At 47.2% G+C, this 26,538-nt stretch overlaps 1 protein-coding gene across 1 annotated transcript in view; it reads right to left on the bottom strand.

Moving 5' to 3' along the window:
* STRIT1 (small transmembrane regulator of ion transport 1) overlaps positions 1-26,093 on the bottom strand; it is a 40,902-nt gene extending 14,809 nt beyond the window's left edge. Inside the window, exon 1 of the mRNA XM_029617187.1 lies at positions 25,927-26,093. Within this exon, the coding sequence (XP_029473047.1) occupies positions 25,927-25,999 (73 nt within the window). The 5' untranslated portion in view covers positions 26,000-26,093. The remainder of the gene's footprint in view (positions 1-25,926) is intronic.
* Positions 26,094-26,538: the final 445 nt, after the last annotated feature.

Genomic DNA, 26,538 nt, shown 5'->3' with positions numbered 1-26,538 from the left:
GTCCTTCACAGTTCTGGTCTTCATCACTTCCTCTGGAAGGGCATTCCAGGCATCCTCCACCCTCTCTGTGAAGAAATACTTCCTGACATTGCTCTGAGTCTTCCTCCCTGGAGCTTCAAATCATGACCTCTGGTTCTGTTGATTTTTTTCTGACGGAAAAGGTTTGTGGTTGTCTTTGGATCATTAAAACCTTTCAAGTATCTGAAAGTCTGTATCATATCACCTCTACTCCTCCTTTCCTCCAGGGTGTACATATTTAGATTCTTCAATCTCTCCTCATAAGTCATTCGAAGAAGACCCTCCACCTTTTTGGTTGCCCTTCTCTGGACCACCTCCATCTTGTCTCTGTCTCTTCAGAGATACAGTCTCCAGAACTGAACACAGTACTCCAGATGAGGCCTCACCAAGGACCTGTACAAGGGGATAATCACTTCCCTTTTCTTACTCGATATTCCTCTCTCTATGCAGCCCAGCATTCTTCTGGCTTTAGCTATCGCCTTGTCACATTGTTTCCCCGACTTCAGATCATTAGACACCATCACCCCAAGGTCTCTCTCCTGCTCCGTGCACATCAGCCTTTCTCCCCCTATCGAATACAGTTCATTCGGATTTCCACTCCCCATATGCATGACTCTGCACTTCTTGGCATTGAATCTCAGCTGCCATATCTTCGACCACTCTTCCAGCTTCCTTAAATCCCGTCTCATTCTCTCCACTCCTTCCGGCGTGTCCACTCTGTTGCAGATCTTAGTGTCATCCGCAAAAAGACAAACCTTACCTTCTATCCTGTCCGCAATGTCGCTCACAAAGATATTGAACAGGACCGGCCCCAACACCGATCCTTGCGGTACACTGCTTAAAACCACTCTCTCTTCAGAGAGAGTTCCATTTACCATCACACATTGTCTTCTGTCCGTCAACCAGTTTGCAATCCAGGCCACCACCTCGGCACTCACTCCTAAGCTTCTCATTTTATTCACCAGTCTCCTATGCGGGACCGTATCTAAAGCTTTGCTGAAATCCAAGTAGATGACATCAAGTGCTCTTCCTCGATCCAATTCCTTGGTTACCCAGTCAAAAAAGTCAATGAGATTTGACTGACAGGATCTTCCCCTGGTGAATCCATGCTGCCTCTGGTCCAGCAATTCTCCCGACTGTAGATAGTTCACTATTCTCTCTTTCCACAGTGACTCCATTACTTTTCCCACCACCGAAGTGAGGCTAACCGGTCTGTAGTTACCAGCCTCTTCTCTGTTCCCACTCTTGTGAAGCGGGACCACCACCGCTCTTCTCCATTCACCCGGCACCACTCCCGTTTCTAGGGATCTATTGAACCGGTCACACAGCGGACTTGCCAGCACATCTCTGAGCTCCCTCAGTATCCTGGGATGAACCTCATCAGGCCCCATGGCTTTGTCCACTTTCAGTTTCCCCAGCGCTTCCCATACATTCTCTATTGTAAATGGAGTTACATCTATTCCACTCCCCTCCAATTTCTTGTTAACTAGTGACGGTCCTTCTCCAGGGTCCTCTTTAGTGAACACAGAATGGATCCCTTTTGAAACCATGGAAATTGGATCCCTTTTGGAACCATTGTCTAAATTTACTGACATTTTTTTAAGACCCTTTGTTCCACAGATTAAATCTTATTTTAGAGATTCCTCGCACTTGATTTCAATTTTACACAACCTCACATTACCTTCAGATTTTTGTTTTTTGGTCTCTTTGGATATAGTATCACTATATTCCAATATTCCACAGGAAAAAGCTTTAAAGGTCATTGAATTTGAGATCTGGTCAGTTTAGAGTTCCAACTGATTTTTTTTACTAGATCTGGTCCATATAGCTTTAACAAATAACTATTTTTCTTTTGATTCTAAATTTTATCAGAAGGTAAAATGCACGGCTATAGGGGCCACTATGGCCCCTAGCTTAGCCTGCCTTTATGTTGCAACATTTGAAGAGAAGTATATATACCCTTCAGACTGGTCTCAATTTCTATTTTTGTGGCTTAGGTACATTGACGACATTTTTTTAATTTGGTTAAGTACTGACATTCAGTTTTTTGTTTTTTTAGATTGGCTTAATAACCGTGACAAGAATATACAGTTCAATTTTGATATACAATCTACTTGTATTCCTTTTCTTGATATTTTGACCTCCATTGAAAATAGAAGCTTTCATACCACCATTTTTCATAAAAGTACTGATAGAAATACATTACTAAATTTTGACAGTTGTCACCCCTGTCTTCTTAAGCATAATATTCCCACAGGTCAATTCCTTAGGCTCCGTCGTCTATGCTCTACGAGGGATGAATTTGTTATCCAGGCTATGCAGATGACAGCACGATTTACTTTGAGAGGGTACTCTCGCAAGTCTCTAAGACATGCTTATAAACGAGCATTATATATGAATCAGGATTTACTTTTTTTTTCCAAAAAATCGAATTGAAGATGATTCTGTGAATTGTATTCTTCCATTCTCTACCAAAAGTAATGCTATCTCTAAGATCATACGTAACCACTGGTTGGCCTTATCTCTGAATAATTTTTTTAACTCTTCCCCGGTTTACGTACTGCAGAGGTAGAAATCTAAGAGATATGCTGGTACATACAGTACATAGTTCTGATAATGAGCTTTCTTCCGCTGGGAATGGCCACAGGCCCTGTGGCCACTGCTCAGTATGCCCTTTAACTATAGCGATTTCAAGTTTCACACACCCGACCACATAGAGAACCTTTACTTTACAAAGTTCCTCTGACTGTACATCCTCCGGGGTGGAATATATCATTAGTTGTCCATGTAAAAAATTATACGTGGGTAAGACATCCAGAATGATCAAAACACGTATAATTGAACATAGATCAAACATCAATACCCATCAGGAAAATGCCCCATTGGTGGAAAACTGGGCCCAATACTCTTACTCTGTAACTGACCTTAATTTTTTTGTTGTTGATGTAGTTCGCCCTCTGGTGCAGCGAGGTAATTACTCTGACATTCTGATAAAGAGGGAACAAAGATGGATCTCCCTTTTGGGTACGGTTGTCCCTAATGGGTTGAATTGCGATTTTGAGTGGAGTTTCTTCACTTGAGATTCGTCCTTTACTTCGGGTTTTCATTGAGACTTACCTGCTATGTTCTGATTGGCTACCCTTTCCTTTCATGTGATTGGCTGTTCTCATTCGCGCCAAGATGATCAAAGCGTTTAAATCTTGGTTACACTGTAATATTGACGCATTCCCTGTAACTCTCTACTTGTATACTGATAAGGTATGTCCTGACATTTTTATGGTTGAATTTGTTTCTGCTCAAAGTTATTTCAATGTCGGATGTTCCTATATATATCGTTGATCCAATTTCTTGAATTCGTTTTTACACTTGTTTTTGTAGAATATTTGGTTTAACGGTGTTGTCCCTCCCGATGCAGCCAGTTGGCGAAACACAGGGTCCATGTCAGGGGACCCTGACTTTGCATTGGAATATTATCATTAACAGTGGAGTTGCCATATCAATACAAATAAAAAAACCTTTTTGGATCAACAAAATATTGGCTGCACTTCTCGTGGTTTTTACTAACTGTTCAAAGTGCTGCACTAGCTCGTATACTTATGCTTTGGATTCATGCTCTCTTGGACATTTTCTTCATACTCCATTGCCTTATTGTTCTAGTGGTTATTGCTCTCATTCATTATTTAGCCTTTGATGGATTATACCACATAAAAAGGCAAGGGCTGCAGAAAAGCAACACCCAGAACTACCAGGACTGCGCTCCTCCATGATAACTGCTTCTGAGGTAATGGAAGCAATATTTGTAAAATCTGGTTCAGAAGAAGAATCATGTTCTGAATTCCCTGCGTCACAGGACATTAAACCGCTAATAGCTAAAGAACATTTGGTGCTTCTAGGGAAGACCAACTCCAAGGCCAAATAGCAATCTACCTTTGGAAATGACCTTAGGCCTCCTCCAGGTGGCCTAGGGCTTTGTTCCAGTTTGGTTAGTACCTTTTGTTCATTTGGAGCTTTGCACCATGCATGATGTTTTGGGGTCTTCAGGCCACTCTAGCACTGCCTTGGGGGATTTTATGCTTCTTGTAGTGTTTTGTTCCCCCTTCATGGTGCCTTGAGCTATTTATGCCAAACGTGGTGCCACTTTGCCCCTCTCGTTTAGCCTTGGGGTTCATGTTACTTTTGTTGGTGATTTCTGCCACATGTTTGATGCCTGGTTAGTCTTGCTGCTGTTTTGCTCCTCTGACAGTGCCTTGGAGAATTCCTGCCATTGCTGGTACTATTTGATCCATTGCAGGTCCTTGGGGTATTCATGCCACTTTTTGTGCCATGTTGACATAGTCTTGATGTGTTAGAATGCCTTCACCCTTCTGATGATGTCTACCCACAAGTTTCATTAGATATGATTAGAAAACCCCAATTTGGAAGCCTGATATAGGCTGAATTGCTTCCTTCATTAACTATAATGGCAAATGAATGAATGGATACAATGAACAAAATTATTATTTTTTATTTATATTCCACTTTTCAACACTTCAAAGCAGATTACTTTCAGGTACTATAGGTATTTACCTATCCCCAGAGAGCTAATGGAACAAATGGATGTGCCCTATGCAATGAATGAATGCACTGAAATGAAAATGATTCCTATGCACACCTCTAAGAGACACCATATGTAATTTTAGCTGCATTGAGGGACGGTCATTATCTGATGGCTGATTTACCCAAGTAAATGTTGTGTTCGTGCCTCTTCTCACCCCTCACTCCACCCTCTTTACCTGGGATGCGACTCCCTTTGGCTCTGACGGACAGTGCAGCCGCGGTTTCTCTCCGCCTCTATAGACCCAGTTCACCCGGGCTGGCCTGACGCTTTGGATCCGCCATGTTTCCGATGACGTAAGGGTGCAAACTTTGTACTTGCAAGGGCGCGAACCTCAGGGGCATCCCCCTGTAGTGACGTCATCCATTTGCACTTTAAAAGGTCTTTGTTTGCTAACCTCTAACGAGTTAGCAAGGAACTCCAACAGGACTTGCTTCGGCAATCCACGATACTTGCAACAACGATCCAAGTCAGCCGGGGAACCCGTCCCCACTGCTCAGCTTTTTCAAACTTATCAGGAATACCCACTCCACGGGGGCTCCATTCTCTCTTCTTGATTTCAGATTGCCAGAACACTCGGAAGACTCCTCATTTCTTTGAAGCAATCGCGGACATGAATACAGTGAGTTCTATTACATAGGAATCGGTACTCGCTCCACGAGGGCCTACATTCCTAATGTCTGAAGACTCCCTTCCATCCAAGACGTTATCGCAGGTACAGAGACCAAGAGTTACATTGGCAAGATTACAGATAGGAACCGGTACTCGCTCCATGAGGGCCCATGTTCCTAGAATCTATTACAGACTCTCTTCTACTTTAGAAGCCATTTCATATACAGCAATTGTGAGTTCTTATTACAGACTGTTTGTGGCAACCATCGGTCGCCTACGGCTCCTGTTCCTGAATGTACTGAAGACTCTCTGTGGCATAGAGACCATTGCAGACATCTACTATTGTGAGTGTACCATCTTGTATCCAGTATACCCTGTCTACTCACTATTTCTAGTCTCTCTCTACAGCTCAGCGACCCAGAGATTATATTCTAGTATCAGAAGGACTTCAGTCTTGCCGGACACAGCGACTCACTACTGTCACCTCTGGTGGTCCAGCTTCCAGTCTAATAAAGAACTATTGTGTTTATCTCATATTCTAGCCTAGCCGGTGGTTCCTCTCAGGATCTCCTCCTGGGGGTACTGCCATCTGTCATCGGCCCAGGGATTCACCATTCCCTCCAAGTGGTCATTCCTTTCACTATTGTCACCCTGTGGAAGCCAACCACTACAGACCACTGACTCCGCTCACGGAAGTATTATATAGACAGCTACTCCTCTCTGAGACTTGCCAGCAGCTTATATATATATATACAGATTGCTACTCCGTAGCGGGGGGCATGATAGCTTACTATCTCAATAGCGAAGTACTATGTACCTATTGCCAACTCCTCTTCCTTGGAGAGTTAATCCATAACAGATTGCTACTCCTTAGCAGATTGATACAGCTTGCGACTTCCTTTCCTTAAAGGAGCATCTAACAGCAGTTCGCTAATAGAATTACAGATAGCTAACTCTTCCCCTCTGGAGGAGCAGGTCATGTCATATCACTACTCCTTCCCCTTTCAGGAGCACAGCAGAACAGTGAGTGACAGCAGATTGCTGGCTCCTCCCCTCTGGAGGAGGAGAGCATAACAGATTGCTAACTCGCTAGCAAGGTTGATAACAGTAAAATGCATTTGTTCCACATAAATGTCTTGGAAAGCTGTCCTTCCCATAGTGTATTTGGATCTATTGCCTGGAGGCAGTCCAGGCAATATATCTATTAGGGATGTGCATTCGGATTGACCGCATATGGAAAACGCAACTCAAATTTTTTTTTTTACTTAAAAAAAAGATGGGGCGTATACGAGCAGATTTCCGACATAAATGAACATAGATATGTCGGATACGGCGAATCGCCATGCGCGCGCTTTCTCGCCGCCATTACCTGCGACTCGAGCTCGGAGCCCCGGATTACCTGAAAATGGCGGCGCCCCTGCGGTAACCATGCCAACCTGTCTGACCCTGTCCTGTGAGTTTCAGTGACTCACAGGAAAGGGTGGGACAGGTCGGCATGGATACCGGAACGCAGCGAATCTGCGTTCACCTTTTCAGAGAAGCACTGAATGCAGCGAATCGCGCTGTCATTCCGTGCTTCTCTGAGGATTTCCTGACGAGCCAGCAGCACTATAAAAGCAGCAGCAGCACGAGGACTGACGGACATTTTCAGCGATTCAGTGGGGAGGTGGGATCGGGATCGTGCAGGGTGGGCTTAGGCAGGCTGAGGCAGAGAAGATAGCAGAACCCGATTTGATAGACAACACAGAACAGAACCAGATTTGATAGACAACACAGAACAGATTCTTTGTTAGGGAAAAAAAAAAAAGAACATTCTTATTGAGTGAGTCTGTACATTTTATCCTGGGCAGTGCCAGGCAGGGCTGGCAGTACTCTGCCTCATATTTGCTATTTTTAAACAGACTTAAAAGCATTCTCCTTGAGTGGTTCAGTGCTGGCTGGGCAGCAGTTCCAGGGCTGGGAGTACTCTGCCTCATATCTACTTTAGTTCTATGTGCACTGCAGTGCACACAGACAGACACATTCCGTGCATTGCCAGGCAGGCAGTGAGGCAGTGGGCATTGTAAACAGAGTGAACATTGCCCTTCAGCAAGTCTGTTACATTTGCTATTTTTAAACAGACTTAAAAGCATTCTCCTTGAGTGGTTCAGTGCTGGGTGGGCAGTGCCAGGGCTGGCACTGGCAGTACTCTGCCTCATATCTACTGAAAAGGAAGCTTGTTCTCTGTGCACTCACTGCACACACACAGACACATTCCGTGCATTGCCAGGCAGACAGTGAGGCAGTGGGCATTGTAAACAGAGTGAACATTGCCCTTCAGCGAGTCTGTTACATTTGCTATTTTTAAACAGACTTAAAAGCATTCTCCTTGAGTGGTTCAGTGCTGGGTGGGCACTGGGCAGCAGTTCCAGGGCTGGGAATACCCTGCCTCATATATACTTTAGTTCTATGTGCACTGCAGTGCACACAGACAGACACATTCCGTGCATTGCCAGGCAGGCAGTGAGGCAGTGGGCATTGTAAACAGAGTGAACATTGCCCTTCAGCGAGTCTGTTACATTTGCTATTTTTAAACAGACTTAAAAGCATTCTCCTTGAGTGGTTCAGTGCTGGGTGGGCAGTGCCAGGGCTGGCACTGGCAGTACTCTGCCTCATATCTACTGAAAAGGAAGCTTGTTCTCTGTGCACTCACTGCACACACACAGACACATTCCGTGCATTGCCAGGCAGGCAGTGAGGCAGTGGGCATTGTAAACAGAGTGAACACATTCTCCTTCAGTGGTTCAGTGCTGGGTGGGCAGCAGTTCCAGTGCTGGGAGTACCCTGCCTCATATCTACTTTAGTTCTATGTGCACTGCAGTGCACACAGACAGACACATTCCGTGCATTGCCAGGCAGGCAGTGAGGCAGTGGGCATTGTAAACAGAGTGAACATTGCCCTTCAGCGAGTCTGTTACATTTGCTATTTTTAAACAGACTTAAAAGCATTCTCCTTGAGTGGTTCAGTGCTGGGTGGGCAGTGCCAGGGCTGGCACTGGCAGTACTCTGCCTCATATCTACTGAAAAGGAAGCTTGTTCTCTGTGCACTCACTGCACACACACAGACAGACACATTCCGTGCATTGCCAGGCAGGCAGTGAGGCAGTGGGCATTGTAAACAGAGTGAACATTGCCCTTCAGCGAGTCTGTTACATTTGCTATTTTTAAACAGACTTAAAAGCATTCTCCTTGAGTGGTTCAGTGCTGGGTGGGCAGCAGTTCCAGGGCTGGGAGTACCCTGCCTCATATCTACTGAAAAGGAAGCTTGTTCTCTGTGCACTCACTGCACACACACAGACAGACACATTCCGTGCATTGCCAGGCAGGCAGTGAGGCAGTGGGCATTGAAAACAGAGTGAACATTGCCCTTCAGCGAGTCTGTTACATTTGCTATTTTTAAACAGACTTAAAAGCATTGTCCTTGAGTGGTTCAGTGCTGGGTGGGCAGCAGTTCCAGGGCTGGGAGTACCCTGCCTCATATCTACTGAAAAGGAAGCTTGTTCTCTGTGCACTCACTGCACACACACAGACAGACACATTCCGTGCATTGCCAGGCAGGCAGTGAGGCAGTGGGCATTGTAAACAGAGTGAACATTGCCCTTCAGCGAGTCTGTTACATTTGCTATTTTTAAACAGACTTAAAAGCATTCTCCTTGAGTGGTTCAGTGCTGGGTGGGCACTGGGCAGCAGTTCCAAGGCTGGGAATACCCTGCCTCATATATACTTTAGTTCTATGTGCACTGCAGTGCACACAGACAGACACATTCCGTGCATTGCCAGGCAGGCAGTGAGGCAGTGGGCATTGTAAACAGAGTGAACATTGCCCTTCAGCGAGTCTGTTACATTTGCTATTTTTAAACAGACTTAACCGCATTGTCCTTGAGTGGTTCAGTGCTGGGTGGGCAGCAGTTCCAGGGCTGGGAGTACCCTGCCTCATATCTACTGAAAAGGAAGCTTGTTCTCTGTGCACTCACTGCACACACACAGACAGACACATTCCGTGCATTGCCAGGCAGGTAGTGGGCATAAACAGAGTGAAGATTGGCCTTAAGCGAGTCTGTTCAATTTGTTATTTTTAAACAGACTTAACCGCATTGTCCTTGAGTGGTTCAGTGCTGGGTGGGCAGCAGTTCCAGGGCTGGGAGTACCCTGCCTCATATCTACTGAAAAGGAAGCTTGTTCTCTGTGCACTCACTGCACACACACAGACAGACACATTCCGTGCATTGCCAGGCAGGCAGTGGGCATAAACAGAGTGAAGATTGGCCTTAAGCGAGTCTGTTCAATTTGTTATTTTTAAACAGACTTAACCGCATTGTCCTTGAGTGGTTCAGTGCTGGGTGGGCAGCAGTTCCAGGGCTGGGAGTACCCTGCCTCATATCTACTGAAAAGGAAGCTTGTTCTCTGTGCACTCACTGCACACACACAGACAGACACATTCCGTGCATTGCCAGGCAGGCAGTGAGGCAGTGGGCATTGTAAACAGAGTGAACATTGCCCTTCAGCGAGTCTGTTACATTTGCTATTTTTAAACAGACTTAACCGCATTGTCCTTGAGTGGTTCAGTGCTGGGTGGGCAGCAGTTCCAGGGCTGGGAGTACCCTGCCTCATATCTACTGAAAAGGAAGCTTGTTCTCTGTGCACTCACTGCACACACACAGACAGACACATTCCGTGCATTGCCAGGCAGGCAGTGAGGCAGTGGGCATTGTAAACAGAGTGAACATTGCCCTTCAGCGAGTCTGTTACATTTGCTATTTTTAAACAGACTTAACCGCATTGTCCTTGAGTGGTTCAGTGCTGGGTGGGCAGCAGTTCCAGGGCTGGGAGTACCCTGCCTCATATCTACTGAAAAGGAAGCTTGTTCTCTGTGCACTCACTGCACACACACAGACAGACACATTCCGTGCATTGCCAGGCAGGCAGTGAGGCAGTGGGCATTGTAAACAGAGTGAAGATTGGCCTTCAGCGAGTCTGTTCAATCTGCTATTTTTAAACAGACTTAACCGCATTGTCCTTGACTTGGTCCGTTCATTTTGTTATTTTAAACAGACTGAGCATTCTTCTTGAGTGGGTCTGTTAATTTAGTTATTTTAAAACTGACCGAACATTATTATTGTGGGACAGTGGGCAGTGTTACCACTAGTACTCATTGACATTAAATCCATAATGTCAGGGAAAGGGAGATGCAAGCGACTTAGTGGGAATGGCAGCGGAGGCACCGCAAAAGACACCAGCGCAACACCACCAGTACAGGTAAAAAGGCAACTGTCGCAATCAAATGTCTTTGTAGGGGATGGCAGTTCCATGGCAAAAAAAAAGAAATCAGACCATGAAACTTTGCAATCGCCAGCACCTGTTTCTGGCACTGTAGTTTTGGAGGAGAGTGAAGAGGAGGCAGAGTCTAGCCAGACAAAAGTTACACACCCAAGAGCAGCCAGGGGACAGAAGTGTCCTGCAAAACTTTGCGGTGACAAGGTAGCGCTGGCACTGTTAGCTTCTGATTCAGAAGAAGAATCTTCTTGGATGGGATTCTCATCAGAAACGGAAGATGTTATACCTGAGCAATCTTCGGTAGAATTGTCAGTTAGTCCTGTTTTAGCCTCCACCTCCAGAAATCTGCGGCAGGGGAGACATTCCACTGATATCGAGGAGGAGGAAGAGCTGTCAGAAGGGAGACAGAGGGTGACTGTTGCCCCCGCTGGCATTGCTTCGCCGGGTGCAGTGGGTGCACCACCCACACCCAGTAGTACCTCAACTCCAGTGCCACCATCCACCCCCAGGGCGGGAAAGAGAGGAGGATCACAAAAGAAATCTGCGATCTGGGCACATTTTAAAGTGACAGAAGACCCGCGTTATGCTCGGTGTAATTACTGTGCCAGGGATATTAGCAGAGGCAAGCAACTGGGACATCTGTCAAATTTTGGCATGGAGTATCATGTTAAGAGGCAACACCCAACAAGATTACTGCCATCTGGGGATGGTAGCATTTTCCGTCAGGGGACCCCTTCCCCTTCCAACCAGGGTGCAGTGGTAGGAAAGCAGCAGAGTCAGCCCACGCCCTCATACCCTTCTAGCAGTCAGGCGGCAGGCCAGAAACCCACTGACATGTGGGAGAAGCGACAATGCACCATGGAGGAAATGGGGTGGAGTGCGGTAACGCTATCCCGGGGTAGGAGGCAGGCAGCCGCAAAAGTAGTAACCAGGAGCATTGGGGAAATGATTGCCCTTGATGACCAGCCCCTGCAGTTAGTTGAGAATGTGGGTTTCAAACGTTTCTTGAAGGTCGTACTTCCAAATTACAAAGTCCCCTCCAGAACCACATTTAGTAGAAAGGTCATCCCCAGCCTGTACAAGCACTGTGTCAGTCGCGTGCAAGCACTGCTAGGTAAGGCAGACGGAAGAGTGCATTTCACCTGCGATATCTGGACCGCCATGAATGCTGCACACTCTTACCTCTCTCTGACAGCACACTGGTGGGACATGGCAGAGGCAGGGGCAGCCAGCAGCTCTATTACTGAACAAGCATCAGGGTGGAGGTGGGCTTTACTGAACACCCACCTGACGGACCATGCCCATACCGCTGCCAATATTCTAGCATGCATCAGAAAGATGCTGGCGAGCTGGAAAGTACACCAGCGAGACAGTAAAACGCGGGCAGGCTTTTTTGTCACAGACAACGGTGCAAACATGGTTAAGGCAATAAGCGATGGGCGGTTTAAGAACATCCGATGTTTTGCACACACTCTGCATCTGGTAGTGAAGTCAGGTTTGGGCTTGGAGTCCAAGGACAAGGAGACTGAATACCTGCGTAGGTTAATACAGAAGTGCAGGAACATAGCAGCACACTTCCACAGAAGTGTCAGGGCGGGGCAGGTTCTCCGAGAAAATCAGACTGCTTTGGATATGCCCGAGAAGCGTCTCATTCAAGACGTTCCCACCCGGTGGAATTCCACCTTTATGATGCTGGAGAGGTTATTGGAGCTGCAGACACCCCTTCATGAACTTTCTGGTACAATAGACATAGGTGTACAGAATCCCCTAGGGCATCACGATTGGTTAGTCATGAGTCAGCTGGTAAAAATCCTGCAGCCCTTCAAGGACGTCACGGAGGAGCTGAGTTCCAGAAGTTCCACCTTGGCTGACATCATCCCTATAGTGAAATTCCTGGATGACCATTTGGAAGGCATTAAACGGCAAGAGGGAATGACTGCTGAGGTGCTGCAGTGTGTGGACGTTTTGCAGCAGCAGGTGAAAGACAGATTAAGGCCTTTAACAGAGGACAGCACATACATGCTCGCCTCTGTCTGTGATCCCCGTGTGAAAGGTAAAATCGCCCTACAGACCAATTGTCTGTCATTTGTGAAGGAGCTGTTGTTAGCACAGGTCCGTGAACAGGAGCACCATAGGCGGAGACAGATTAGGCTTGAAGCACAGGTGGAAACAGCAGGCACGTCACAGAGTTGTGCTGCTGCTATCCCTGGCAGGAGAAGGACTGTGTCAGTGACAGATACTATTACTAGTGCCTCCACCTCAACGTCAGAACGCCCAAGGCATGTTGGCCATAAAGATACATCAGTAGTGCAACAGGCGAGAGAGAAAGTAACTGGATTGAGTGACTCTCAGCCCTCCCAAGCACAGGAGGAGACAGCAGCAGAGCTGTCAGTGAAACGGTATCTCTCAGAGCCGATAGAGAATACGCAGACAGATCCGCTGGCATATTGGGCACACAAGTCCACTGTCTGGCCACACCTAGCCAAAGTGGCTGAAGGATATCTGTCATGTCCACCAACAAGTGTGCCCAGTGAACGTGTTTTTTCAATGACAGGGGATATCATGAGCCCTCACCGCTCAAGGCTTTCACCGGTCTTGATGGAAATGCTAGTGTTTTTGAAAGTAAACCTGCCAGTGCTTGGCTTTCCCGATTTTCCTTGTGAATGGCAAGATGAATAAAAGCTATTGAAAGGAGCCTTGCAGCAGTTCCAATTGCCTCCTATGCTCAAGATAATGTAAGCAGTAAGCACTGCAGCACATGTTCTTGACATGAATCGCTGTGTCTGACCGGCATCTACTGTGCAGCCCTAGTGTTCCCACAAGTGTTTTAACTCCGTTGCTGTTCCTGCCTGTACCTCCAGGCCTTGTGTCCCTAGCTGGGCAGTTCCATTTTGTTATTTTAAACAGACTGAGCATTGTCCTTCAGAGTGGGTCTGTTGATATTGCTATTTTAAACAGACTGAGCATTGACCTTCAGAGTGGGTCCGTTAATTTTCTTATTTTAAACAGACTGAGCTTTCTTCTTCAAGGCCGAAGTGGAGAAGGGTTCCATGTGAACAGCAGTTCAACATGGGTCAGCCGGTCCTAACAGATAGGCGAGCGCCGTTCGGAAGGGACGGGCGATGGCCTCCGTCGTCCTCGGCCGATCGAAAGGGAGTCGGGTTCAGATCCACGAACCCGGAGTGGTGGAGAATCGGCGCTGGGCTCTTCCCTCTTCACTCGCCGTTACTGAGGGAATCCTGGTCAGTTTCTTTTCCTATGCGACTTGTGTCCCTAGCTGGGATTGACCTCTGTCCTCCAATGATGTGCCTGTTCCTCCAGGCCTTGTGTTCCCACAAGTGTTTTAACTCCGTTGCTGTTCCTGCCTGTACCTCCAGCCATTGTGTTTCTACTGGTGTTTTAACTCCATTGCTGTGCCTGCCTGTCCCTCCAGGCCTTGTGTCCCTAGCCGGGATTGACCTCTGTCCACCAATGATGTGCCTGTTCCTCCAGGCCTTGTGTTCCCACAAGTGTTTTAACTCCGTTGCTGTTCCTGCCTGTACCTCCAGCCATTGTGTTTCTACTGGTGTTTTAACTCCATTGCTGTGCCTGCCTGTCCCTCCAGGCCTTGTGTCCCTAGCCGGGATTGACCTCTGTCCACCAATGATGTGCCTGTTCCTCCAGGCCTTGTGTCCCTAGCTGGGCAGTTCCATTTTGTTATTTTAAACAGACTGAGCATTGTCCTTCAGAGTGGGTCTGTTGATATTGCTATTTTAAACAGACTGAGCATTGACCTTCAGAGTGGGTCCGTTAATTGTGTTCTTTTAAACAGACTGAGCATAGTCCTTGAGTGGGTCCGTTAATTTTGTTCTTTTAAACAGACTGAGCATTGACCTTCAGAGTGGGTCCGTTAATTTTCTTATTTTAAACAGACTGAGCATATTCCTTGAGTGGGTCCGTTAATTTTGTTCTTTTAAACAGACTGAGCATTCTTCTTCAAGGCCGAAGTGGAGAAGGGTTCCATGTGAACAGCAGTTCAACATGGGTCAGCCGGTCCTAACAGATAGGCGAGCGCCGTTCGGAAGGGACGGGCGATGGCCTCCGTCGTCCTCGGCCGATCGAAAGGGAGTCGGGTTCAGATCCCCGAACCCGGAGTGGCGGAGATTCGGCGCTGGGCTCTTCCCTCTTCACTCGCCGTTACTGAGGGAATCCTGGTTAGTTTCTTTTCCTACGCTGCTTGTGTCCCTAGCTGGGATTGACATCTGTCCTCAAATGATGTGCCTGTTCATCCAGACCTTGTGTTCCCACGCGTATTCTTATTTCTGAGAGATTTTCCGATTCCTTTGTCATCAGCTAAAGTGCATAAGATGCGTTGATGAATAGTTTTGAAGATGACACATATGGCTTTATAGATGATACGGAAGTGGACGGGTAGCCAATGTAACTCTTTCAGAATGGGAGATATGTGGTCTCTCTTTCTTGCGCCTGTTAGTAATCGGGCTGCTGAATTTTGAACCATCTGTAGTGGTTTGGAATAGGATGAGGGCAGACCTATCAATAGGGAACTGCAGTAGTCTAATTTCGCAAAAATGACTGCTTGGATGATCGTTCTGAAGTCTTGAGCATGGAAAAGAGGTCTTATCCTCTTCCGAACCTGGAGTTTATAGAAGCAGTCTTTGGTTGTTTTGTTGATATGTGCCTTGAAGTTTAGCCGGTTGTCTATTATCACTCCTAAGTCTGTAACTTGTGTGGTAGGTAGGTTGGTGGGAAGAGTAGTGTTGGAGATATTGTTTTCAGGAGAGATGAGTAGGATTTCTGTCTTGGATGAGTTTAAGATGAGGTGTAGGTTGTTTACTACTTGTTTGATTTTCTGGTGGCATGTTTCCCAGTAGTCAAGTGTTTTAGAGTATGTGTCTTTGATATGGATGATGATTTCAATATCATCTGCGTAAAGGAAGTACTTTAGATTGAGGTCGGTAAGAAGTTGGCAGAGAGGAAGAAGATAGATATTAAATAGGGTCGGAGATAATCAAGAACCTTGAGGGACTCCTATGACAGAGTCAAATCTTGAGGATTCCTTGTTTTGGAGTTTAACTTTGTAACCTCTGTTATCGAGAAACGTTTTGAACCAGGATCGGACGGTGCCGCTGATTCCTATGGACGAAAGCTGGTTTAGGAGGATGGCGTGGTTGACCGTGTCGAACGCTGCGGAAAGGTCTAACAAGATCAATAGGAAAGAGTTTCCTTTGTCGAGGCCCATTAAGATATAATATTATATCTTACAGTTGTGGTTTGGATCATATTCTTTAGGTCAAGACGGTTGTCTATAATTACTCCCAGGTCTCTCACATGCTTGTGGGTGAGAAGGTGTTTGTGATGGATCTGAGATGGGAGGTTTTCTTGCTTGTAGGAAATGAAGAGGAGTTTAGTTTTAGAGGCATTGAGGACCAGGTTTAGACTGTTGAGGAGATTAGTGGTGGCTTCGGCTTGTAAGCTGTTGTTCCAAAGTGCGATGGCTTTCTTAATAGATTCTGTTATGGGAATAAGAATCTGAACATCGTCTGCATAGATGTAGTGAATGAGGTTAAGACTACTTAACAGTTGGCAAAGGGGAAGGAGGAAACGGCGGGGGTAACGGCAAAGCTGCTGCCAGGGGGGGCTATAACACGCGCCGCCGGAGCGGCGGGCCACCTGCCCCCCCTGGGCCTTCCCAGCCGACACGGAGCCAGTTGCGGCGCTCCGCCGCGGAGGAAATGCGCCCTGCGGCCGTCCGGGAGGCGTTCCCCGCCCCCCCGCGAAAGGGGTGGGGGATGCGCCGAAAGCCCCCCCGGTCCCACCGAACCCGCCGCCGGGTTGAATCCTCCAGGCGGACTGCACGCACCCCACCCGTTTACCTCTTAACGGTTTCCCGCCCTTTTGAACTCGCTCTTGAAAGTTATTTTCAACTTTCCCTTACGTACTTATTGATTTTACTGCTTTACTTTATTTTTTTTATTCCTGGACGGGGCCGGGGCCGTCCGGGAGGCGTTCCCCGCCCCCCCCGCGAAAGGGGTGGGGGATGCGCCGAAACCACCCCCGGTCCCACCGAACCCGCCGGGTTGAATCCTCCAGGCGGACTGCACGCACCCCACCCGTTTACCTCTTAACGGTTTCCCGCCCTTTTGAACTCGCTCTTGAAAGTTGTTTTCAACTTTCCCTTACGTACTTATTGATTTTATATATTTACTTTATTTTTTTATTCCTGGACGGGGCCGGGGCCGCGGACTGCACGCACCTCACCCGTTTAACTCTTAACGGTTTCCCGCCCTTTTGAACTCGCTCTTGAAAGTTGTTTTCAACTTTCCCTTACGTACTTATTGATTTTATATATTTACTTAATTTTTTTTATTCCTGGACGGGGCCGGGGCCGTCCGGGAGGCGTTCCCCGCCCCCCCGCGAAAGGGGTGGGGGATGCGCCGAAACCACCCCCGGTCCCACCGAACCCGCCGCCGGGTTGAATCCTCCAGGCGGACTGCACGCACCCCACCCGTTTACCTCTTAACGGTTTCCCGCCCTTTTGAACTCGCTCTTGAAAGTTGTTTTCAACTTTCCCTTACGTACTTATTGATTTTATATATTTACTTTATTTTTTTATTCCTGGACGGGGCCGGGGCCGCGGACTGCACGCACCTCACCCGTTTAACTCTTAACGGTTTCCCGCCCTTTTGAACTCGCTCTTGAAAGTTGTTTTCAACTTTCCCTTACGTACTTATTGATTTTATATATTTACTTTATTTTTTTATTCCTGGACGGGGCCGGGGCCGCGGACTGCACGCACCTCACCCGTTTAACTCTTAACGGTTTCCCGCCCTTTTGAACTCGCTCTTGAAAGTTGTTTTCAACTTTCCGTTACGTACTTATTGATTTTATATATTTACTTAATTTTTTTTATTCCTGGACGGGGCCGGGGCCGTCCGGGAGGCGTTCCCCGCCCCCCCGCGAAAGGGGTGGGGGATGCGCCGAAACCACCCCCGGTCCCACCGAACCCGCCGGGTTCAATCCTCCAGGTGGACTGCACGCACCTCACCCGTTTAACTCTTAACTGTTTCCCGCCCTTTTGAACTCGCTCTTGAAAGTTGTTTTCAACTTTCCCTTACGTACTTATTGATTTTATATATTTACTTAATTTTTTTTATTCCTGGACGGGGCCGGGGCCGTCCGGGAGGCGTTCCCCGCCCCCCCGCGAAAGGGGTGGGGGATGCGCCGAAACCACCCCCGGTCCCACCGAACCCGCCGCCGGGTTCAATCCTCCAGGCGGACTGCACGCACCCCACCCGTTTAACTCTTAACGGTTTCCCGCCCTTTTGAACTCGCTCTTGAAAGTTGTTTTCAACTTTCCCTTACGTACTTATTGATTTTATTGCTTTACTTTATTTTTTTATTCCTGGACGGGGCCGGGGCCGTCCGGGAGGCGTTCCCCGCCCCCCCGCGAAAGGGGTGGGGGATGCGCCGAAACCACCCCCGGTCCCACCGAACCCGCCGCCGGGTTCAATCCTCCAGGCGGACTGCACGCACCCCACCCGTTTAACTCTTAACGGTTTCCCGCCCTTTTGAACTCGCTCTTGAAAGTTGTTTTCAACTTTCCCTTACGTACTTATTGATTTTATTGCTTTACTTTATTTTTTTATTCCTGGACGGGGCCGGGGCCGTCCGGGAGGCGTTCCCCGCCCCCCCGCGAAAGGGGTGGGGGATGCGCCGAAACCACCCCCGGTCCCACCGAACCCGCCGCCGGGTTCAATCCTCCAGGCGGACTGCACGCACCCCACCCGTTTAACTCTTAACGGTTTCCTGCCCTTTTGAACTCGCTCTTGAAAGTTGTTTTCAACTTTCCCTTACGTACTTATTGATTTTATTTATTTATTTTATTTATTTATACCGGCATTGCATCCGCTGTAGGCTTCCCTGGTCGGTCTTGTGCATTTGAATAAACGGAGAGGAATTTGTAGGTCGATAATGGTGTGTTGGTGAATGATTTTTTATATCAAGGTGATGGATTTGTAAATGACTCTGAACTGAATTGGTAACCAGTGGAGGTCTTTTAGGACTGGGGAAATGTGGCCTCCTTTCCTAGTGTTTGTTAGTAGACGGGCTGCTGCGTTTTCAACCATTTGGAGTGGTTTCGTGTATGAGGAAGGGAGTCCAAGTAATGTAGAGTTGCAGTAGTAGAAAATGAGGGCTTGGAGGATGGTTCTGAAGTGCTTGGCGTGGAAGAGTGGTCTTATCCTTTTTTAAACTTGCAGTTTATAGAAGCAGTCTTTGGTGGTTTTATTGGGGGGCCACTACCGGCCTAACACCGTCCGCCGGCTGATCCTCCATCAGAAGGACTTGGGCCCCCGAGCGGCGCTGGGGAGCCGGTCTTCCGTATGCCACATTTCCCGCGCCCGCCGGACAGGCGGGGATTCGGCGCTGGGCTCTTCCCTCTTCACTCGCCGTTACTGAGGGAATCCTGGTTAGTTTCTTTTCCTCCACAGCTTGTGTCCCTAGGTGGACCCTGCGGGTCGGTACGGCAAGAGCGGTATTCAAACAGCAAGCAATGGGGTATGAAAATACAGACCCCTGTGTACTTACTTGGTATAGGTTTTGCTAGGAGTAAGAATTTGTTGAGGATAATGTCAGTTTCTTAATAAGATCTCATGCTTTGACTGTTGAGGAGATTAGTGATGGCTTGTAAGCTGTTGTTCCAAAGTGCGATGGCTTTGTTAATAGATTCTGTTATGGGAATAAGAATCTGAACATCGTCTGCATAGATGTAGTGAATGAGGTTGACTACTTAACAGTTGGCAAAGGGGAAGGAGGAAACGGCGGGGGAAACGGCGAAGCTGCTTCCGGGGGGGGGGGGGGGGGCAATAACACGCGCCGGAAATGGTATTTAACCTTAGATGGAGTTTACCACCCACTTTGGCCTGCATTCCCAAACAAACAGACTACGAGAAAACCCGGTCCCGGAGCGCCGGGGGCCGCTACCGGCCTAACACCGTCCGCGGGCTGAGGCTTGATGAGAAGGACTTGGGGCCCCGAGCGGCGCCAGAGAGGCGATCTTCCGTACGCCACATTTCCCGCGCCCGCCGGACGAGCGGGGATTCGGCGCTGGGCTCTTCCCTCTTCACTCGCCGTTACGGAGGGAATCCTGGTTAGTTTCTTTTCCTCCGCGGCTTGTGTCCATAGGTGGGATTGACCTCTGTCCTAGAATGATGTGCCTCTTCATCCAGGCCTAGTGTTCCTACTGGTGTTTTAAGTCCATTGCTGTGCCTGCCTGTTCATCCAGACCTTGTGTTCCCACACGTATTATTATTTCTGAGAGATCTTCCAATTCCTTTGTCATTTTCTGAAGTGCATAAGTAGGGTAGCTAAATGAGGAGAATATTGGAGGGGCGAAGTTCCATATTGAAAGCTGAGTAGCTTTACTTATCTAGTGAAAGTTTGAAGGATCAGGGAAGGCTTGTAAGAATAGCCAAGTTTGTTAATAGATTCTGTTATGGGAATAAGAATCTGAACATCGTCTGCATAGATGTAGTGAATGAGGTTAAGACAAGTTAACAGTTGCCAAAGGGGAAGGAGGAAACGCCGGGAGGGGGGGCTATAACACGCGCCGCTGGAGCAGCGGGCCACCTGCCCCCCCTGGGCCTTCCCAGCCGAACCGTAGCCGGTCGCGGCGCACCGCCGCAGAGGAAATGCGCCCTGCGGGGGCCGGGGCCGTCCGGGAGGCGTTCCCCGCCCCTCCCCCACCCCCCGCGAAAGGGGTGGGGGTGGGGGATCCGCCGAAACCCCGGTCCGACCGAACCCGCCGGGTTGAATCCTGCGGGCGGACTGCACGGACCCCACCCATTTACCTCTTTACAATTTCACGCCCTCTTGAACTCCCTCTTCAAAGTTGTTTTCAACTTTCCCTTGCGGTACTTACTTATTTATTTTATTTATTTAAGGTTTTTTTATACCGGCATTCATGAAATCGTTCACATGATGTCGCTTTACAGAAAACAGGGGTGCAAAGAAAACAACCTATAACATAAATACACGTGGTGAAGAGATGCAGTTACAATTAACTGGGGCTATGAACTGGGAGTGTAAGAAATAAAGAGGGATAGAGGAGGTTAATTATATACATGTGTAGAATATAAAAATATACAAGAGTACATTACAAATATGGCGTCCAATATATACAGCTTCTGAGCTGAGAATTTATTGATGGTGTGTGTTAGGTGCAGTTCGGGAAGGCTTGCCTGAAAAGCCATGTCTTGAGTCTTTTCCGAAAGGTTAGGAGGCAAGGTTCATTTCTGAGATCTGGGGGGATGGAGTTCCATAACGGTGGACCTGCTGTGGAAAGGGCTCAATCTCTAAAGGTGCTGTGATAAGTGGTTTTGGAGGGTGGAACAAGGAGGCATCCTCTGTAGGCTTCCCTGGTCGGTCTTGTGCATTTGTATAAACGGAGAGGAATTTGTAGGTCGATTATGGTGTGTTGGTGAAAGATTTTGTATATCAAGGTGATGGATTTGTAAATGACTCTGAACTGAATTGGTAACCAGTGGAGGTCTTTTAGGACTGGGGAAATGTGGTCTCTTTTCCTAGTGTTTGTTAGTAGACGGGCTGCTGCGTTTTGAACCATTTGGAGTGGTTTTGTGTATGAGGAAGGGAGTCCAAGAAATGTAGAGTTGCAGTAGTCTAATTTGGAGAAAATGAGGGCTTGGAGGATCCTGGTTAGTGTCTTTTCCTCCGCGGCTTGTGTCCCTAGCTGTGATTGAACTCTGTCCTCGAATGATGTGCCTCTTCATCCAGGCCTTGTGTCCCTAGCTGGGATCGACCTCTGTGCTCGACTGCTGCGCCTCTTCATCCCGGCCTTGTGTTCCCACAGGTGTTTTAACTCAGTTGCTGTACCCATTCTTCCGGGCCTTGTGTTCCCACAGGTGTTTTAACTCAGTGGCGGTGCCTGTTCATCCAGGCCTTGTGTTCCCACAGGTGTTTTAACTCAGTGGCTGTGCCTGTTCATCCAGGCCTTGTGTTCCCACAAGTGTTTTAACCTGGTTGCTGTGCCTGTTCATGCAGGCCTTGTGTCCCTAGCTGGAATTGACCTCTGTCCTCGAATGATGTACCTGTTCATCCAGGCCTTGTGTTCCCACACGTATTCTTATTTGTGAGAGATCCTAGGCTCCAATTTGTTTGTCATCAGCTGAAGTGCGTAAGTACAGTCTGAATTCACTAGACGCCAACGGAATTCACTAGACGCCAACGATATTCACTGGACGCCAATGTAAACACCGGGTACACACAACTCTAGGGGTGGACCCGTTCCAGGGAGTCCTTCCCTGAACAAGCATGAGGGTGGAGGTGGGCTTTACTGCACACCCACCTGACGGACCATGCCCATACCGCTGCCAATATTCTAGCATGCATCAGAAAGATGCTGGCGAGCTACCAGTGTTTTAACCTAGTTCCTGTGCCTGTTCATGCAGGCCTTGTGTCCCTAGCTGGGATTGACCTCTGTCCTTGAAGGAAGTGCCTGTTCATCCAGGCCTTGTGTTCCTACTGCTGTTTTAACTCCATTGCTGTGCCTGCCTGTTCATCCAGACCTTGTGTTCCCACACGTATTCTTATTTCTGAGAGATCCTCCAATTCCTTTGTCATCTGCTGAAGTGCGTAAGTACCGTCTGAATTCACTAGACGCCAACGGAATTCACTAGACGCCAACGATATTCACTGGACGCCAATGTAAACACCGGGTACACACAACTCTAGGGGTGGACCCTTTCCAGGGAGTACTTCCCTGCACAAAGGAAAGGGAACTCTCTCCTGGGCCAATTGATAAGAAAACCACAATTCTGCAGCCAAAAATAGGCTGGAAATCCTTCCCCCATTGACTTTAATGGGCGACATATGTACATATACCCAACTCATTAGATTTTTTTTATGTCCATATTGGCCGCAAGTGGGACCCACTTTCGGACATAAGAAATATGAACATAAAATTTTGCTCTGCACATCCCTAATATCTATTATCTGAAGTAGTCCAGAGAAGGGCAGTCAAAATTGTGTGGGATCTTTATCGGAAGACTTATGCAGAGAGGCTGAAGGATCTAAATATTCAGTTGGAAAGGAATCAATATAACTAGAGGTCACAAAATGAAACTCCAGTGGGGATGACTCTGAACTGTCAGGAAATATTTCTTCACAGAGAGGGTGGTAGATGCCTGGAATAACCTTCCGGAGGAGATAGTAAATACAAAAACAGTCAAAGAATTCAAAGGGGCATGGGGTAAACATCGTGAATCCCTAAAAGCTAGAGGATGGAAATGAAGAAAAGCATGCATGGGGTAATAATCCCCATGCCTTAACAGAAGGCAAGGGGATTATTACCCTTAACCAATAAGCCTTTGCTTCAACAACAGGGAGAAAAGGGAAATTGGATTCAGACAACAACCGATGAGGGCCCTGACTTTTATGGTCTGGGTTACAGATACATAGACATAAGGGGAAAAGCACAGGACTGCTTCTATGACCAAATCCAGAAGCAAAGCTCGTCAAGCTGCACTGTCTGAATTTTCAAGAAGGCTCATCACCCAGTAAAAATGTTGCTAGCAGTAATTTTTAATGGGTTATCATAAGGCTTGGGGATAAATGCATGAAGCAGTAGTTACTACCCTTAACAGAAACATGGGGTAAAATCACAGGGTGTGGCAGTTACTACCATAAGAAGTTTGCTGGGCAGACTGGATGGACCATTTGGTTCTTTTCTGCCGTCATTACAAGTAGCAATATTGAGCCTTGGCCAGATAAGTTATCCGGGTAAGTTATACCTGCGAACAAGTGGTTTAACATAGCCAGCTATAACTTATCCAGCTAAGTAATGGCTTGATGGTGGATATTCAGTGGCATAGCCTTACCACTGAGTATCCCTTGAACTTAGCTGGAAACTTTTATCCAACCAAATTACTTGAACGACCATCTTTCAATTTTTGGGCCTTATGTTACTACTTTACTGCGCAGAATGAACTAGAGCCAAATGTTTTCCATAGACACGAATATAAAACACACCAGACAACACAAGAGGCATAGGACTCCCTCAAGACACAGAAAAAAAAATTACTGTAACCTATTTCTTGTCTGTATCGAAATTCCAGATAATTAACCCTATTTTCCTGTTGGCTTCCATTAAAAAACCTGGACATGCCTGCTACGTCTAAAACAAGTCAAAAGAAATTACCAAAAACAAGCTTTTAATATTGATTTGTTAATTGTTTTTAGAGAGGGAATGTCAGTCTGATCATCTTTGGCAGCTTTAAAACCTGGCATGGACTTTTGCTTGCAGAAAAGGCCACTCTCATCAACACTGAAAACTTGCGAGGGTTTGTACCCTCCACTTGATTTTCTTCAGCAGCGCAGTATAACCATGCGAAGTCTCTATAGGGCCGAAGTAATAAGCCTCGTTGAGCCTACCACGGGTTTTTACTCCAGTTTTAGAGTGGGTTTTTCGGCACTAACCTTACCCAGATATGTAAAATGAGTTTTAGTGCCAAAAAACAGCACAAAAAATCCTAAGTGTGATTAGCACTTGTGCATCCAGATCCCATGTAAAAGAAGGCATTAACTATTCCCCAGCAATGCAGGCAGGTGCGTTAAAGGACAGACCGCTTAAAGCACATTGTCTTAACGCTGGAGATTTAATTCCTGGGTCAGAACAGGAGTACATTTCTGAAGGCCATATTACACTATTGCAGTGCCCAGTGAAGTAGTGTCTAACTGTTTCTACCAGGGCCGGTGCTAGCTTTTTTGCTGTCCTGTGAGAAGAATTACTGTGCTGCCCCCGTCCTACCCCCGTTCATTCATTCTCTGTCCCAGGCCCACCCAAAAAAGACCCAGCTCCCTTCAGTGATACTGACACTGTCCCCTGAAAAATGGCTGGTGCAAGGGCATTAAGTGCCCTAGCCTTGCACAAGGCCCCCCCCCCCCCCCCCCGACACATTACACACTCACAGCTAAGAGTTATGCATTTATATTTTACATGAATAATATCACAGTATTCTGAGGTAAAAATATCACTTACATTATATTTACATGCACTGCTGTGATGCCAGCCAGAAATCCCTGCAAAAAAGACCCTTGGAACGCATATGGTATTAGGCCTATTGTGATGTGTGTTGTGTGTGGGCTTGACCCTCTGAAAGCCTGAATACACTAATACACTTCCTATTAGGAAATTGCCTCATCTCACATGCAGAACATAAACAGACCCTGACCAAATACAGAATAGAGCAACAAAAAGTAGAAATAGAAATGCATAGACAATAACTGAACTGGAAACCGCAAGAAGCCAGACACTCTATGCAGTGCAACAATGAAAAAATAGAACCATCACCATTCTTCAATCATCAAACAATAAAAGCAAGAAATACAATAAATACATAATCATAATACTAAAAACAACTAATATTTCAAAAAAAAAAAAAGCTATGGTTAAAAGATCAAATAACTAAAAACTCATGTACCATTTTTTAAATGTCCTAAACACTAATAAAATATTTAAAAATAGCAGACACATCAAATAATACCTGAAAAAAAACTAAAAAGGATATTAAAAATTCTCACTCTCCAAACCTGGGAACTTTTGATTTTCACTCACCCTGAGATTGTCTCAGACAAACCGGCAGGCATCTCCAGCTCTTCTTTGGTTGGGATTTACCTAGCCCCAGTCCCTCATCTTCATTTCAGCTGCTGGCAGGTTGGAATCCACCTGCAGCACCCATTCTCTGTCTCTCTCTCTCTCTCACACATACACATAAACATACACACACAACCCAGGCAGCTCCCATTCTCTCTCACTCTCTCTCTCTCTTACACACACAATCCAGGCAGGCTTCCATTCTCTCTCACAAACACACACACACACACACACACACACACACACACACACCGATCAAACTCCCATTTATACCCACACACCCCAGGCAGGCTCCTATTCACATTCACCCAAATCTCAGGCAGGCTCCCATTCTCATACACACACACACACCGTGCTCATCCCAGGAAGTCTTCCATGCATGCATGTACACACACACAACACACACCAATAAAACTCCCATTTATACCCACACATCCCAGGCAGGCTCCTATTCACCCAATTCCGAGGCAGGCTCCCATTCTCATACACACACCCCCTGCCCATCCCAGAAAGGATCCCATACGTGCATGTGCACACGTTCAACCATCCCAGGCAGGCTCCAATTTATACACACACCCATCTTAGGCAGAATCCCATTCACACACACACACACACACATGCCCATCACAGGCAGCCTCCCATTCACTCACACACACACATGCAGTCCAGGCAGTCAGGGTATATGGGTCATTCCTCCTCCACTGCCATTGCCAGCCTGTACCTTCTTCTTTGTGGAGAGCAGCCATTCTGCAGCTCCTCTTCATGTGCTGGCCCTCAGGTAGTTCATCACTCATGGTGCTAGCACTTCCTGTATTCTCTTCTGCTATGACCTCCTGTTTCTTCTGCCGCTGGTGTAATCAGATCCATTGGTAGCAGCACAAGCTTCCTTCTTCCACTGCCAGTGGGATCGGGTCCACCAGCGTCAGCACAGGTCTCTTGCTTCTTCCGCCTCTGGTGGGATCGGGTCCACTGGCAGCAGCTCAGGCCTCTCCCTGCTCCCAATACTGCCTCATCAGGTGTGCCGCCCTGTGCAATTGCACGGTTTGCACACCTGGTGGCACTGGGCCTGGCTTCTACCAGACTGGGCGCAGCAATAGAATAAATTTGGCAACCAGAAATATAAATTTACTCCACCTTGGACCCAGGAGTTTAATTTCAAGTGAATACTCTTGGGGGGGGGGCACCTACAGCTGAATAGTATACCAGTGCTGTACATCCTGACTTTGGCGTACTGTTTCACTGTTGATGCCCATCACAGGGAGTTTACACTTTGTTGAGCTAGCTGTAAATGCCCATTCTAGAGAGCAAATTCTTGCATTGAAGGCCATTTTGG

This window comes from Rhinatrema bivittatum, chromosome 9 (genome assembly GCF_901001135.1).
Source record: "Rhinatrema bivittatum chromosome 9, aRhiBiv1.1, whole genome shotgun sequence".
Lineage (NCBI taxonomy): Eukaryota > Metazoa > Chordata > Amphibia > Gymnophiona > Rhinatrematidae > Rhinatrema > Rhinatrema bivittatum.
The sequence above is the reverse complement of the archived record's forward strand: the minus strand, read 5'-3'. Positions and strand labels throughout refer to the sequence as shown.